The sequence below is a fragment of the Heptranchias perlo genome, chromosome 4 (genome assembly GCF_035084215.1).
Source record: "Heptranchias perlo isolate sHepPer1 chromosome 4, sHepPer1.hap1, whole genome shotgun sequence".
NCBI lineage: Eukaryota > Metazoa > Chordata > Chondrichthyes > Hexanchiformes > Hexanchidae > Heptranchias > Heptranchias perlo.
Window position 1 is genome coordinate 47480668 of NC_090328.1, and position 16336 is coordinate 47497003.

Here is a 16336-nt window from a genome sequence, read left to right on the forward strand (position 1 = left end):
TGTCCTGCTTTTTGTGCGTTGGACATACCTGGGCAATGCAAGTGTTGTAGTTATACTGTAACAGCTTGGCTAGAGGCGCGGCTAGCATAGGTCTTCATGGCTGCCGGTCTCAGTGAATTTAGCAGTTTTGTCTTCAGGTTGCAATCTTTCGGGTGGGAACCAGCTGAACAGGGAAAGACCTGCTCAATGCCAAATGAATGGAGAGGAAAACCCCACAAAACATATTGCCGTTCAAGTGCTTTATAAGATCTGTCTGAATTGTGAAGGTTTTTTTGATAACTTTTTTTGTCAGTCTGTCCACAAACGAGCTGACATTACTGTGAGAAACCACTGTTATGCTCTGGTGCTATTGAATTCAGTTGTAGAATAGTTGAGTGTTGGTGCTGAAGTTTGTATTATTGTTTTTTCTTAATACCAGAAACTCTGTTAAACTAACTGTATCCCAATGGAGCTTAGTTCTGTGGTGTCCAAAATATGAGGACTCCAGATTTGTTCACATCTGCTTGATTTACTTAGTGTCTTTTTAAAATTATATTTATCAAATAACATATTACACCAGTAACTAGTCTTAGTACAGTCAATAAGTTAAATGTATGCATTTTTCCCAATATTTATACTGTATGCTGCCAGTAGATAACTAATCTTTAGCTGAGTAAGCTGGTTGTGCTTTGGTCAAATCTCTCAGTACATTGTATTTATTTCACAGGTTAAAAGTGTAGATTTAAATATGAAAGAAATGATGAAAACTTGGACACTGCAGACAGGGTTCCCAGTGGTCACTGTTAAATTAGACACAACTGCTAATAAAATTCACCTCAGTCAAGAACGTTTCCTCAGGATCTCCATTTCACAGGATCCATCATCCTCACCCGATTCCAGGTACAACCGGTGCAATTCCTGAAAATAATTTTAACATGATATTGAAGATTCAAAATTTTGTCTTCTGCCCTTGAACTCCTCAAGTGAAGAGTTTATGTAAGAAACTTTTATTCAGTGCTATTCTAATTTCACTGCTGCTCTAAATTTGGCGAGTAGGGGACTCAGCATCGTGTTTTAATGTCACTGTTTTTAAACAAGCATCTCTGTCCCCTCCCGGTAACGTGCAATGGTTTGCTGGCAAAATAAAATGTATCAACACACAGGTTGAAGTATTTACTCTTTTTAGACCTGGAACATGATGGGGAGGGGGAAGGAAGAGTTTAGTGGCAAAGTAAATAAATACACTACTCCGTAATCCCCTGAGTTTGAATAAGGTTCAGACTGACACGATGACAGTCTTTCAGTTGGTTGTATGTGAACATGAGTTTGGTCATTCATGACCCATGTGGATAACTGGCACATTGTATAGGAAAATGGAAAAATCCACACTGGTGTAAGGTGGCCAGTTCTGGTTGGACATACTCCTGGGATGACATGACACTTGCCTGCAGTTTACAAATGTTATTGCATTTACCTTTTTATAATTGGGTTCCCTGTAGTTGAGTGCTGTTGCTCCTCGTGAGCCTGTTATTTTTTTAAAAAATGTTTGCTCACTGGGTATTGGAAAATTTCCTGGGTGCCTCCAGATGTACTTCCCTACCATCCCTGAGAGTTGTGCTGTCTGATCTTCCACAACCTCCATGAAATCAAAGATGGTCAATACTTTATAATCTCAAACAAAAGCAGAAAATGCTGGAAACGTTCAAGTCAGACAGCATCTGTGATCTGGGAGGGTTGGCAACTCTGCCACACACACAGGCACTGGGAGCTGAACGGAGGGAATTTAAACACCATTTCACACTCTCTAAATTTGTCATTTTTCATTGAAGTATTCAGTGAAGAAAAAATGTATTCAGGGGGGAGGGGGAAGAGAGGGGAGAAAGTCCAGCAGTGGTTTCCAACCACTTCAGTGCCAAAGTGAACTGATCGTTCCCTCACAGGTAGGTTACAGATTTAGAAAAAGATGCAGTCAAAGGGGGAGGAGGGAATGGAAATAGGAATGCTGGGCTGACTGTCCAGAAAGCGGGGGGGTGGGGGGTGGTGACGAAGATACGTGCACCCACGAGCATATTACCAGCCCTGTGTCCACCTCAGATTCACTTGAAAGCTGATGGGATAGGGCCTGATGCTATTTGTGTCATACAAATTCCTGTCCTTTATTGGTGGAGTACCAATGTTAGGATGAAAGTCCTATCCAGCACTCAACGACCTCATGCAAATAATCTTAATCTGGAAACGTGAGCGGGCTCCAGCACAATCTAATCTGCGAGTGGAAACCTGACCCCACCCTGTGCCTATTAGCCTCTGCACCTGCCCATCAAAGTTCTGCCTCCTCTCATTGCTTCACTGGCACTTTTATTTGCTTATTTTCTCCCGGGTTGTTCACAGCAGTGCTCTGGAGATCAATCCTCAGTTCCGGGAGACACTTGGACAATGTGGGAGGATTGGCAGCCTTGCTCTGATTCAGTAGAGTTTGAGTTTAGAATTAAGAAATGTTACTCTGGAGTCTGTACTGTACCTGGCCTAGAAGTATTTCATGTTATTTTTGAGTGACAAAAATGGAAAATGTGTTCTGTGATCCTTCACTTGGATAAGCTCAACTGTTCAAAAAAAGTGTAAAAATGGGCAGTCTGCAGCTTAAGCTGTCTGGTTGCTCCATTCATACTGAAATAACAGATACAGACATAAGGATGCTCAGGTGGGCATGACATGACTAGTTTATTTTTAATAAACTTCAGGTCCCCAAGATTTATTCTGTTAACACAATACATTTCTCTCAATTACCAAAATGTTGTTTTTTGAAATCAATTTCTGACAGATTTGCCAACATTTAATTTGTGGATTTTCCTTGCTGTGATGAATGTGCTTGCACTAATAATTGACACTTCTAAGTGATCTTGACGAACTTTCATATTCAAAAGAACAAATCTATAGGTGTTTCCTAGAACATGTGAAAGACTAGCTGGTCCACCAAGTCTGTCCTATCCGGACATGCTGCAGCCACGTACACTTTTGACCCTTCCTTCCCCCCACCCCCCACACCACCACCGTCTGTCTCCAAGCCAAAAAAAATCTTGTAGCAAATTTAGGAAATTCCTCTCACCCCTCCAAGCAATCTCCAGGAGACTGAAGTAACTCATGAGTCTCACTATTCTCAGCAATTAATCCTTTTTAACTTGAAATAACCTCCTGTCAGGAATTTGTCCAGCTCCCTTTTTGAAGTACCGCAGGTAATTCGTACTTGTCTCAGTAATCTGTTCTAGAGAACAAGACTCTGCAAAAAGAAATGCTTCCCCACATCAGACCTAACTCTGCATGTGCTCATGTGCCCTGGTTCTTCAGTCCCAATCATAATTTCAAATTGGCCTATCCAGCTGGACAGAATTTAATCCCTTCGTCGTTTTTAAAAACCTCAATCATGTCTCCTCTAAGCCTGAGTTTCTCTAATGACAATAGCCCCAACTCTCTAAGCCTATCCTGCTAGCCAAGACTGGGTATCATTTCGGTTGCCCTTTTCTGTATCTTCTCCACCAGGGCCTCCATCACCTGCTCAGTGTGGGGATCTAAAGTGGGCACAACACTCCCAAATATACCAAGATCTTCTACAGCCTCAATATAGTATTAATTTTAATTTTCACTGCCCTAACAATACAACCTAAAATCCATTTTGCCTTCCTGATGGACGACTCACACCTGCTTGTGGACCCTCAAAGATTTATCAACGCCAGCTCCAGATCGCTCATCTGCTTGTAACCTTTAGTGGGCACTCATATATTATACATACACGTCTGGCGTTTCCAAATCTCCAATGCAATTATCCACATTGAAGGGCATCTGTTGCACATGGACTATGAAGGCATGAACCGGAATCAATACTCCCAATATTTTGTAGCCATGATGTGGAGATGCCGGTGATGGACTGGGGTGGACAAATATAAGGAATCTTACAACACCAGGTTATAGTCCAACAGTTTTATTTGAAAATCACAAGCTTTCGGAGGCTTTCTCCTTCGTCAGGTGAGTGTGATTCCTTGAAGGTTACTACATATATAGTCAGAGAACAATGCCTGGTGATTACAGATAATCTTTCCAACTGCCCGTTGTCAAGGCAATCAGACAGAGAGACAGTACATACAGGACTACTGAATATACAAACGGTCCGAACCCAAAGACAGACAGAGAGAGAGAGACATCCGAAAGGAAGAGAAAGAGACAGAATGACCAGTTGTATTAAAAACAGATAACACTTTTTTCGCTGGTGGGGTTACGTGTAGCGTGACATGAACCCAAGATCCCGGTTGAGGCCGTCCTCATGGGTGCGGAACTTGGCTATCAATTTCTGCTCGACGATTTTGCGTTGTTGCGTTGTCGTGTGTCTCGAAGGCCGCCTTGGAGAACGCTTACTCGAAGATCGGTGGCTGAATGTCCTGACATTCAGCAGTCGAGGACATTCAGCCACCAATCTTCGGGTAAGCGTTCTCCAAGGCGGCCTTCGAGACACACGACAACGCAAAATCGTCGAGCAGAAATTGATAGCCAAGTTCCGCACCCATGAGGACGGCCTCAACCGGGATCTTGGGTTCATGTCACGCTACACGTAACCCCACCAGCGAAAAAGGAGTTATCTGTTTTTAATACAACTGGTCATTCTGTCTCTTTCTCTTCCTTTTGGATGTCTGTATGTTCTGTCTGTCTGTCTGATTGCCTTGACAACGGGCAGTTGGAAAGATTATCTGTAATCACCAGGCATTGTTCTCTGACTATATATGCGGTAACCTTCAAGGAATCACACACTCACCTGACGAAGGAGAAAGCCTCCGAAAGCTTGTGATTTTCAAATAAAACTGTTGGACTATAACCTGGTGTTGTAAGATTCCTAATATTTTTTAGGTGAGCTTTTCACAATGCTCATTTTTAAATTCACTTGGATTTACTTTTTAAGGATACTTAGCATATGATGGTCTTTATCAAAATCTTTTAGACCACTTTTGGAATGTGGAGAACCAGTGGGCATTTTGCTGGTGAAACAGTTCCAGATTTAAAAAAAGGCCTAGATTTTCTGTTCGTTAGGCTACCTCTCAGGAGGTTCTTTTGAGAATCGCTACCCTGGTTTTCTGATGTTCCCCATCACCTGTCAGAAGCGAATAGGAACATACAATATGTCCATCCGCGGGTGTGTAAGTGACACAATGGCATAAATTTCTTCTAACATTTAAAAATAAATTTCAGAGAGAAAAAGTTCAAAGTGCTTTAGCCAGCTGCAAATACGTGAGTGACCCTGACCTAGGAAATCAGCCAGAATCTAGGGCGCATCCATGTGATGGCCAGAACTCCTTCGCTGCTGAAGATGAGTCAGGATCTGCTGTATTGGAAAATCTAGGCCAAGGTGTACACAAATTTATTTTTTTCAGATTTTGTTTAACAAAAAATCTACCCTAAAGTTGAGTTCGAAGAAGGGGGTGTGGGTTTCCATTTGCAATTGTGAACCGCTATGCATATAAACTCCAGAGGCATTGATCCAAATTTTAATGTATCCAAATCTTGTTTCATAAAATCTGCTCAGAGCATGCCACTTCCTTGGAACAGTCCTAATTTAAAGTATGAGGAGCACAGTTACACTCATGCCACAGGAAACTTCTATTTCTGAAATCAAGGTTAAGGTGTGTTATCAGGACAATGCGAGGCTAGCCATGTTAAACACTTTGTCCAACAATACCATTCCTCCAATCAATGGACTGTGAACGCAAATTTTTGGACCGCTTTCTCAATACATTGCTGACCTTGAAAGGAACTTGGATCTCCGCTTCCTATATAAGGAAGTTTTATAATTGACCTTGTGACGGGTTGAGATACACATAGGATAATGCAAAGAGGGTGCAATAAATGATTCATATGGAAGCCCTTCTCTAAAGCAGCAATAGGGAGTAAAAAGTGTTGGAATGAGTTGCATGTAAGAACCTGGGTATTTTACTTTTGCTTTATTAGAGAGGGGATATTGTAACAACTGAATATATTATAAATAGTTGATAAGTTGGGATTGTTTTAATAGTGCATGGAAAAACTAAATTCTTATGTTTTCCATTAGCACTATAGGTGACTACTGCATTAGAGAGACAATGATTTTAAGTACCACAGTTCGAAACTTAAAGATTAGTTTCTTAATATTTTCTGACATGTTTTAGTTTATTTAGCTTTCTCTAGTCTAATCTTTATTTAGTATTTTCAACAAAGTGATACTGATTGAAGCTATGGCTTTGATTTTTCTCAGTTACCTGTGGCACATTCCGCTGACGTACATCACCAGCAGCTGTAGCAATTATACCCAACCCAAGTGTATCAAAACATGGCTTCTTAAGAACAAAACAGGTGATTTTTTTTTTAACTTCAGGAAGTAAAGTAAATATGAAGCTCTGCTTCGCACCTTTGACTGTGGCTTTGGTGAGTGACCAGGCAGGTTTTACTGGGACTATGGTCATTAATCTCTCAGGGGTTATGCTGGAATATGAGATTGTGACCTCGACTCATACTTTTAATTATCTCAAAGTCTAGAGTCTCTGTATATAGATAGTGATACTTTTATTTAAAATTATAAATTTTTTGTTCTCAAACTGTTGACTAGCACATTTCATTTATGCTTAGAATGTTACTTTTTGTTGCCCTATTGGAATGAAGAATAAATTCTCCATTCTTGTGCTTTTAATAGTTGGCAGTTGATTAATGTTCAGTCTTTATGTATTAAAGTATGTATGAATGTTTAGTTCACTGCTTTTCAAAATAGTACATTTCTACCCTATTTTATCCATGCTGATTATGTAAAAGTATCCAGCCAAAGCAGAACAAACAAGTTATTTAATAATTTGAAAATGAATACAATTTGCATTGTTTGTTTAAAATTATACATAATTATTACATTCATTTATATTTTTGTTTGGTGTTAACAGAATAAGTCTTCCTATTTTCTTCTGACTATGGATGATAAACACTGCTTAGCAATTTGTAGTCTCACTCCAGAATGTATTTAAAATTGAATATGAATGGATTCATTGGAACATTGTGGTATTGGTCACATAATGTTGATGTGATTTAATGTGAAGTGTCATCCTAACTCCCCAGCATTACATTTTCCATATACACCCACTGTTTTAAAAAAAAAGCTTACTTGTATCACTGGATGGTCCTGTCATGTGATTTTTTTTCTACCACAGAGTACTCAATGTCATGAATATATTGTGTAACATGAGTTGAATCCAAAGTGGCAAGTGGATAACTAGCAGAAATTCAAAATATGAAGGCCAGTAGTAAAATTAAAATGTAGTTACAGTTAGCGATGCCTTGGCACAATATGCTGGAGCTCCTTCAAGTTGCACTTCAGAGTAGTAGCATGCAGCTCCATGCTCATAATTCTGCACTTGATGAATTGCCAATCTCTACAATGGGGATTTGCTGAGCAAAGGACATGCATTTCCCACCAGGAAGGAACTAAGTCACAACACCAGTCAACCCAGACCACACTCATGTACTTTCTAGTGGCCTATACAGCAGCATTATCAAAAATCAGGGAGCAGAATCCCTGCTGTCCTCTCTGCAGAGGCATAATGGGAAAGGGAAGGTATTATGAATTATTGTAAAACTGATTTGAAGTGCATAAATGGCTTGTACACAATCTTGGGTTTCTGACTAGGTAAACCACTTGAGCTGTGCTCATAGTTTATGACCCCATATAAATTCCTTCATTGCTACATCCTCATAGACCCCCTCCCAGCCAACTGGTTTATATATTGGTTTCTTTGTTTCCCCTTCCTCCCCCCTCTTCTCTCTTTTCCACTCCCCCCCCCCCCCCCACCCCCCTTCCTATCTGAAGATGTTGAAATCTTGCTGAGGTACAGAGAGTCTTCCAGTCTTCAGCTGAGCCTTGACTGGCCAGGAGGCAATTTCACCATGGGGTCATTGTGGCTAAAATTGATGATGTCCTCACTTGGCCACACGTCTACACTTCTACCAGAGATAGCAATCAGGAACAGGAAGCCTAGCCCATTTTACACTCTCAAATAGGGCACTGGGGCCAATTATAGCACTCAGCCACTGGCCTGATTGAGACTGAACCTGGGATCTTCCTGATCTGCTTGACTCAGCTGCTCATGAATAAATTTGCTGCACTATCAGGCAAGCTATATAGTTCAAAACGCAAGCCTTTTGAGGGCTTGTATACAAAACCATTATCCTTCTGTACTTTGAATTAATTTCAACAGACATTTTTATTAATAAAGTTTCACATTTTAGCATTGTTTCATCAGTGAACTAGCAATTTCATAGAAATGTTTATTTTATTTTCCACTAGACACCATTGACCTTAAAGAAACAAATGTGACCTGGGTGAAGTTTAACTTGAATATGAGTGGGTATTACATCGTACATTATGATGGGAACACCTCAAAGGAATTAATTGGATTATTACAAAATAATCATTTAGCTCTCAGTGACCAGGACCGAGCCGCCTTCATCAATAATGCCTTTGTGCTTGCAAGGTAATCAGCTGCTTTGACCCTTTTATCTTTAGTTTTATTATGTACTTTCAATGCATTACAGCATATATATCTCTTTGGTATTATTGTCAGTTAATCAGCATTGCTGCACTCGGTCAAGGTATGTTGAGCAATCATTTGGATTGGAGGGAGGTGTACAGTGGTGTTCCCCAGGGGTTGGTCCTAGGACCACTGCTTTTCTTGATATATTTCACATCGGTATTTACGGTTGAGAAAGGCATGGATGTTAGGGAACTTGGGGAAATAAATAGTGATGTCTTGAGGAGTGTACATATTACAGAGAGGGAGGTGCTGGAAGTCTTAACGCGCATCAAGGTAGATAAATCTCCGGGACCTGATGAAATGTATCCCAGGACGTTATGGGAGGTTAGGGAGGAAATTGCGGGTCCCCTAGCAGAGACATTTGAATCATCCACCGCTACAGGTGAGGTGCCTGAAGATTGGAGGGTAGCAAATGTTGTGCCTTTGTTTAAGAAGGGCGGCAGGGAAAAGCCTGGGAACTACAGACCAGTGAGCCTGACATCTGTAGTGGGTAAGTTGTTAGAGGGTATTCTGAGGGACAGGATCTACAGGCATTTGGAGAGGCAGGGACTAATTAGGAACAGTCAGCATGGTTTTGTGAGAGGAAAATCATGTCTCACGAATTTGATTGAGTTTTTTGAAGGGGTAACCAAGAAGATAGATGAGGGCTGTGCAGTAGACGTGGTCTACATGGACTTCAGCAAAGCATTTGACAAGGTACCGCATGGTAGGTTGTTACATAAGGTTAAATCTCATGGGATCCAAGGTGAGGTAGCCAATTGGATACAAAATTGGCTTGACGACAGAAGACAGAGGGTGGTTGTCGAGGGTTGTTTTTCAAACTGGATGCCTGTGTCCAGCGGTGTGCCTCAGGGATCGGTGCTGGGTCCGCTGTTATTTGTTATTTATATTAATGATTTGGATGAGAATTTAGGAGGCATGGTTAGTAAGTTTGCAGATGACACCAAGATTGGTGGCATTGTGGACAGTGAAGAAGGTTATCTAGGATTGCAACGGGATCTTGATAAATTGGGCCAGTGGGCCGATGAATGGCAGATGGAGTTTAATTTAGATAAATGTGAGGTGATGCATTTTGGTAGATCGAATCGGGCCAGGACCGACTCCGTTAATGGTAGGGCGTTGGGGAGAGTTATAGAACAAAGAGATCTAGGAGTACAGATTCATAGCTCCTTGAAAGTGGAGTCACAGGTGGATAGGGTGGTGAAGAAGGCATTCAGCATGCTTGGTTTCATTGGTCAGAACATTGAATGCAGGAGTTGGGATGTCTTGTTGAAGTTGTACAGGGCATTGGTGAGGCCACACTTGGAGTACTGTGTACAGTTCTGGTCACCCTATTATAGAAAGGATATTATTAAACTAGAAAGAGTGCAGAAAAGATTTACTAGGATGCTACTGGGACTTGATGGTTTGACTTACAGGGAGAGGTTAGACAGACTGGGACTTTATTCCCTGGAGAGTAGGAGGTTAAGGGGTGATCTTATAGAAGTCTATAAAATAATGAGGGGCATAGATAAGGTCGATAGTCAAAATCTTTTCCCAAAGGTAGGGGAGTCTATAACGAGGGGGCACAGATTTAAGGTGAGAGGGGAGAGATACAAAAGGATCCAGAGGGGCAATTTTTTCACTCAAAGGGTGGTGAGTGTCTGGAACGAGCTGCCAGAGGCAGTAGTAGAGGCGGGTACAATTTTGTCTTTTAAAAAGCATTTGGACAGTTACATGGGTAAGATGGGTATCGAGGGATATGGGCCAAGTGCAGGCAATTGGGACTAGCTTAGTGGTATAAACTGGGCGACATGGACATGTTGGGCCGAAGGGCCTGTTTCCATGTTGTAACTTCTATGATTCTATGATTCTATATATAAATGACTTGGACTTGGGTGTACAGGGCACAATTTCAAAATTTGCAGATGACACAAAACTTGGAAGGGTAGTGAACAAGAGGAGGATAGTGATAGACTTCAACAGGATACAGACAGGCTGGTGGCATGGCCAGACATGTGGCAGATGAAGTTTAACACAGAAAAATGCAAAGTGATACATTTCAGTAGGAAAAACAAGAGGCAATATAAACTAGAGGGCACAACTGGAGAAGCTGGGGTTGTTCTCCTTGGAACAGAGAAGGTTGAGAGGAGATTTGATAGAGGTATTCAAAATCATGAAGGGTCTAGACAGAGTAGATAGAGAAACTGTTCCCATTGGCGGAAGGTCAAGAAACAGTGGACATAGATTTAAGGTGATTGGCAAAAGAACCAAAGGTGACTTGAGGAAAATCCTTTTTACGCATCAAGTGGCTAGGATCTGGAATGCATTGCCAAGGGGTTAGTGGAGGTAGATTCAATCGTGGCTTTCTAAAGGGACCGGGATAAGTACTTGAAAGGAAAAAAATTGCAGTGGTAGGGCGTGGGAGTGGGACTAGCTGGATTGCTGTTGCATAGAGCTGGCACGGACTCAATGGGCCGAATGGTCTCCTTCCATGCTGTAATCTTTCTATGATTTGTAACTGGGCTTAATGGTGAGAAGGACATACTAAGTGCCTGGTACAACCAAATATTGCATCAATTCCATGTAATGTTGCTTAATTTCAGAAGATTATTTTATATTGATGGCTTCTCGACATTAAAACTACAAAAGTGCCTATTTTGTTTTGGAATCTTTGTTAAAGGAACTTTATTAATTTTTTAAAAAATTTATAAACTGATTTAAAAAATAGAATACTGTAGTTAAATGAAGGATGACTTCTTCATTGTTATCTTTATAATCTGTCGTAACAGCCAAGCCTGAATCAAGTTTTCTTGCTCATTAGTTAAATATCATCTTCATCATTTGGTTAAGTCTTTAGTTATTCTACTTCTCTAATTGGTTATTTTCTACTTTAATTATTAACTAGTCTTATTAGATAAAGCCTTTCTTCCCCTTTAATTTTCCCCCCCAATCACATTCCACCCCAAAAAGGAATACTCAATCTCATTGCAGCAAGAACAATTCTCATGATACAGCCCCCATGATCCTTCCTCCTCCACCTCCAACCTCAGGTTTGAGGAAAGCTTTTTGATATTGGTGATTTAAATGTTGTGAATTCTGTTTTGAATTAAATGCTCTGAGGAATAAAAAGGCCGAGATTACCTGCACAAGCATGCAATGCTATTTATGCTCAAGTAGAAATATTTAGGCACCCCTACAGGCTTTCGATTCAATTTTAAAGAGCCTGCATTCACCTCCGCCTGTATTACCGTTCCAGGCCTGCCCATGCTCCACTCTCGGACTCAAGTTTTTTAATTTGATTATTTCCTAAATTGATCACCTTCCCAATGCTCAGCCTTTCTATCTGTACACTCCAAACCTAAGCCTTAATGCTGCTTTCTACCCATCACTCAAAACCCACCTACCCTGCAATTGGGTGCAGCAGGCAAACAGTGGAAGCTGTTCTTCAGCCCTGTGAACAACACTGGGAAATTTGCTCATTTTATATATGAAGTCAGGTATCTGCTACCTCACCTGGGATATTTTCTTTATTATTAATTTTTCCCTCCAGTATTTCTGTCTCCATTTGCATGTGGGGCCACCCTTATAATATACACTACTTGTGTTGCTCACATGCCCTAGGCCAGCAAAATTTTCTTGGTGCTTCAGATCACACTGGAGGTATTCTGGTGATATTTGTTTTCTCAGTATGAGCACCTCTTGATCAAGATTCAGACTAAACACAAGCATGATAGTTGCCCTTAAATTTCTTTAATTTGCGCTTTCAATGTTGGGCTTCTCCAGTTTTATACTTGCATCTAGTGTTCTAAAGGCATTTCAGACTCCCAAAGATGAGAATACATTTACTTGGTCAAACGGCAACCTATCAGATCACTATTTGTAATGATGAATGCTCACTTTTCTCTTGGATATTTTAGTACAGTAAAGGAGGTAAAGAACACTTTTTAAAAAGCATACAGGATCCTTGGCTTTATAAATAGTGGCACGTACAAAAGCAAGGAAGTCATGCTAAATCTTTATAAATCATTGGTTAGGCTTCAGCTGGAGTACTGTGTCCAATTCAAGGCACCACACTTTAGGAAGGATGTCAAGGCCTTGGAGAGGGTGCAGAGGAGACTTACCAGAATTATACCTGGCATGAGGGACTTCAGTTATGTGCAGAGACTAGAGAAGCTGGGGTGGTTCTCCTTTAGAGCAGAAAAGGTTGAGATTTAATAGAGATATTCAAAATTATATGGGGCTTTAATAGAGTAAATAGGGAGAAACTGTTTCCACTGGCGGGTAGGTCAGTAAGCCGAGGACACAGATTTAAGATTATTGACAAAACAACCAGAGAGGAGATGAGGATAATTTTTTCACTGCGAGTTATGATTTGGAATGCATTAACTGAAAGGGTGGTGGCAGCAGATTCAGTCGTAACTTTCAGGAGGTAATTGGATATATACTTGAAAAGGAAACATTCGCAGGGCTATAGGGAAAATGCAGAGGAGTGGAACTAACTGAAATAGCTCCTTCAAAGAGCCGGCATGGGCACGATAGACCAAATGGTGGCCTCCTATGCTCTGTTTCTATGAACACTATTCTGGCTGTGAATAATGCTTTACGTGCCACAGTGCAATTAAAAATACATGCTTTGATTCCTGAGTTGTATGGACTAATGTTTTTTTTTCTCTCATAACCCTTAGTGCAGGGAAAATCTCAATTAGAAAGGCATTGTCCATGACCAAATATATGAAGAATGAATGCAGTACTGCACCAATAACTGAAACATTGCTTCAGCTCGATCATATCTACAGGCTTGTGCAAAAGAGGGGAATGCTGCTCCTTGCCGGTCGGCTGAAGGTATTTGCTGTTTTAATCCTTGGAGAACCAAAGCTGTTATTTTTGTACCACTGTCCCTTACAAAGGCAGGAATTCAGCTGCTTTTTTTTATTCCAAGATGCTCTAACTTCAGAAATGTTTTGATAGAATATGCTCCTTCAGTCCTAGGTTAAAATTTTCATCATTGGAATATACAAATAAGGCATGGCTATCTTTAAAGCTGAAAGGTCTTAGTGTCTTGTAAATTTATATGGTCTCGAGCAGACTTGTGGAACTACTGTATTCTACCTGCTACATAGCTCATAACTGAAGGACATTGAATCTTAACTATCAGACAAATGTAATTGTGGAAGAATACAGAAAAAGCCTTTTTTTGTTTTTCTCACAACTGTCAATATTTGTAATGCTGTTTATGCTAATTTGCTTTCTTTTTAGAGCATAAAATTGGGCATAGCCAGTGATTTGTTTTAAACCCGTTCCTTTTTCTTTTTACATATGAAATTTTTCTGAGCAATTTTTACCTTTCTAGTGTCTTTTGTCTGTATAGTATATTAAATGTCATGTTCTGAACCACTTGGAATAGGACTGTGTTGTGGAAGATGAGCTTTACTACTGATGAGCTGGTATAATTTTGTGTGTCCTACCCAAACTGCACCTGTCTATATTGCAGAAATATATTTTAAATATTTTTGGAGACCTGATTGATCAACAGACCTGGAGTAACAATGGATCACTGTCTGAAAGGCAACTTCGTTCCACACTTCTTGCTGTTGCTTGTGATTATAACTATGGTAACTGTATCCAGAATGCAACTGAACTGTTTACCAAGTGGAAGAATGCCAAAGACTTAAGCCTGTAAGTAGTTAATCTGACATTACCTTCCTGCTGTTTTTTGTCTTTTCAAGTATCAAAAGGCCAATAGGCTCTACTTTGAATTTCTAATGATTTTTCTTTTGACAATTTTTGCAGAAATAGATATTATTGCTTTATACTTGAACTGCATCTGTGTTTTATTCAGCATATCTTACAAATGTGACATTATTGATCTTCAAAAAAAGTAATCTCCATAGTATAGTATCACCAGAGGTCATATGTAGTTCAGCGTGCAAGTCCAATAGATAGAAAGAGAATGAACGAACTTGCATTTACGTCGTGCCCTCCACAACTTCATGATGTTCCAAAGGGGGAATTCATAAACTCTGGTAATTCACCCTGCTTTGTAACCACATGTTTATTTCATGACAGGCCCCACCAGTTACACAGTCCCCGCTTATCCAGGACAGCTGCCTATATCTGGTAAAGTGGCCCTGACCATAGGCGTCAATTACAAAGCTACCATTTAAACCACATTAAGCGGGTTGATTATTGCGGTTAGTTGAAGTGCAATTACCTGTCATTAAGTCCTAACTGCAGCCCCCCCCCCCCCCCCCCTCCGTGACCTCTTGAACTCCTGCCACTGCTGCAAACCCTTCTTGCCAGCTTGCTGAGGTGGACACATTCCGGCTCCATTTTAAATTTTGGAAAGAGGATGCATAGGCCAATTTTTTTTCTCAATGGAAAAAATTGGGGTTAAGTATGATCCAAATTAAAAAATAATGAAGAATTGAAGTGGCATGCTCAGTTTTTAAGCTGAGACGCACACCCATCCCACTTAACGCTGCCTCCTACAGAGAGCTGATGGTTCCAGGGCTTAATCTGTGAAGTTTAAGCAATGAAAATTCACTCAACATCAGTCTGTTCATGGCAAAATTCTAGTTGAAAATCCTATTTTACTATGTGTTGTGTCTAATTGACCTTTTGTGAATTATTATCTTGAGAGGTTTGGTGGTGGCATGTGACCTGATTTGATGAATATCTAGACACATTTTAAAAAGTTAATTAAATCCCCATGATTGTTTTATGATTATAGCAATCTCAAACCAGCTGGCCTGGCTAGCTTATGTATTGCCTTGGATACGATATCAAATGCAGTAGTGATTGCATTGCACCTGTCCTTAATTTAAGGACCAAGGTTAAATATTTGGACTCTAAATTATACAGTAGAATGTTACAGCAGAAAAACAGGCCAGTCTGAGATCCGTTAAGTCTGTATAGGTATTATTCTCAACATATGCCACCCAGTCTAACCCCACGCTCCTGTCCGTTCCTCATATATTCCTTCATGCTTCTGTTTGAAACCAACTATCTACTTACCTTTTAAAAAGAATTTAAGGACTCTGCTTCAAGAATGGATTTTACATTCAACCACCCTCTAAAATTTCTTACAACCTCTCCAATTCTTTTTGTGATCATCTTAAATTAGTGCCCCTTGATACAGCCTTGCTGACCAGTGAAAACAATCTCACTGTTTTCATAATCATACCCTTCATAATCATGCAGACCTCTCTCAGGCTAACCCTCAACCTTAACAGCTCTACTGAAAAAATAGCACTAACTTCTCAAGTATCTCTTCGTAACTGTAAGTCAATGGGAATCAGGGAAAACTCTCAGTGGCTGGAGTCATACCTAGCACAAAGGAAGATGGTAGTGGTTGTTGGAGGCCAATCATCTCAGCCCCAAGACATTGCTGCAGGAGTTCCTAGGCCCAACCATCTTCAGCTGCTTCATCAATGACCTTCCCTCCATCATAAGGTCAGAAATGGGGATATTCACTGATGATTGCACAGTGTTCAGTTCCATTTGCAGCCCCTCAGATAATGAAGCAGTCCGTGCTCGCATGCAGCAAGACCTGGACAACATCCAGGCTCGGGCTGATAAGTGGCAAGTAACATTTGCGCCAGACAAATGCCAGGCAATGACCATCTCCAACAAGAGAATCTAACCACCTCCCCTTGACATTCAACGGCATTATCATCGCCGAATGCCCCACATCCTGGAGGTCACCATTGACCACAAACTTAAGTGGACCAGCCACATAAATACTGTGGCTACAAGAGCAGGTCAGAGGCAGGGTATTCTGCAGCGAGTGA

The 16336-nt window shown here is 40.6% G+C and overlaps 1 protein-coding gene and 1 long non-coding RNA gene across 5 annotated transcripts in view; one reads left to right on the plus strand and one right to left on the minus strand.

Moving 5' to 3' along the window:
• Positions 1-16336, plus strand: part of lnpep (leucyl/cystinyl aminopeptidase) — a 107484-nt gene that overhangs the window by 79935 nt on the left and 11213 nt on the right. For all 4 annotated transcript variants that reach the window (XM_067982882.1, XM_067982883.1, XM_067982884.1 and 1 more), the window contains exons 10-14: positions 707-879; positions 6248-6345; positions 8318-8504; positions 13232-13388; positions 14038-14222. In XM_067982882.1, coding sequence (XP_067838983.1) covers positions 707-879; positions 6248-6345; positions 8318-8504; positions 13232-13388; positions 14038-14222 — 800 coding nt within the window. The remainder of the gene's footprint in view (positions 1-706; positions 880-6247; positions 6346-8317; positions 8505-13231; positions 13389-14037; positions 14223-16336) is intronic.
• The window catches only part of LOC137320905 (uncharacterized), a 31943-nt gene continuing 16327 nt past the window's right edge, over positions 721-16336 (minus strand). Inside the window, exon 3 of the long non-coding RNA XR_010962672.1 lies at positions 721-897. This is a non-coding gene — a long non-coding RNA (uncharacterized lncRNA). The remainder of the gene's footprint in view (positions 898-16336) is intronic.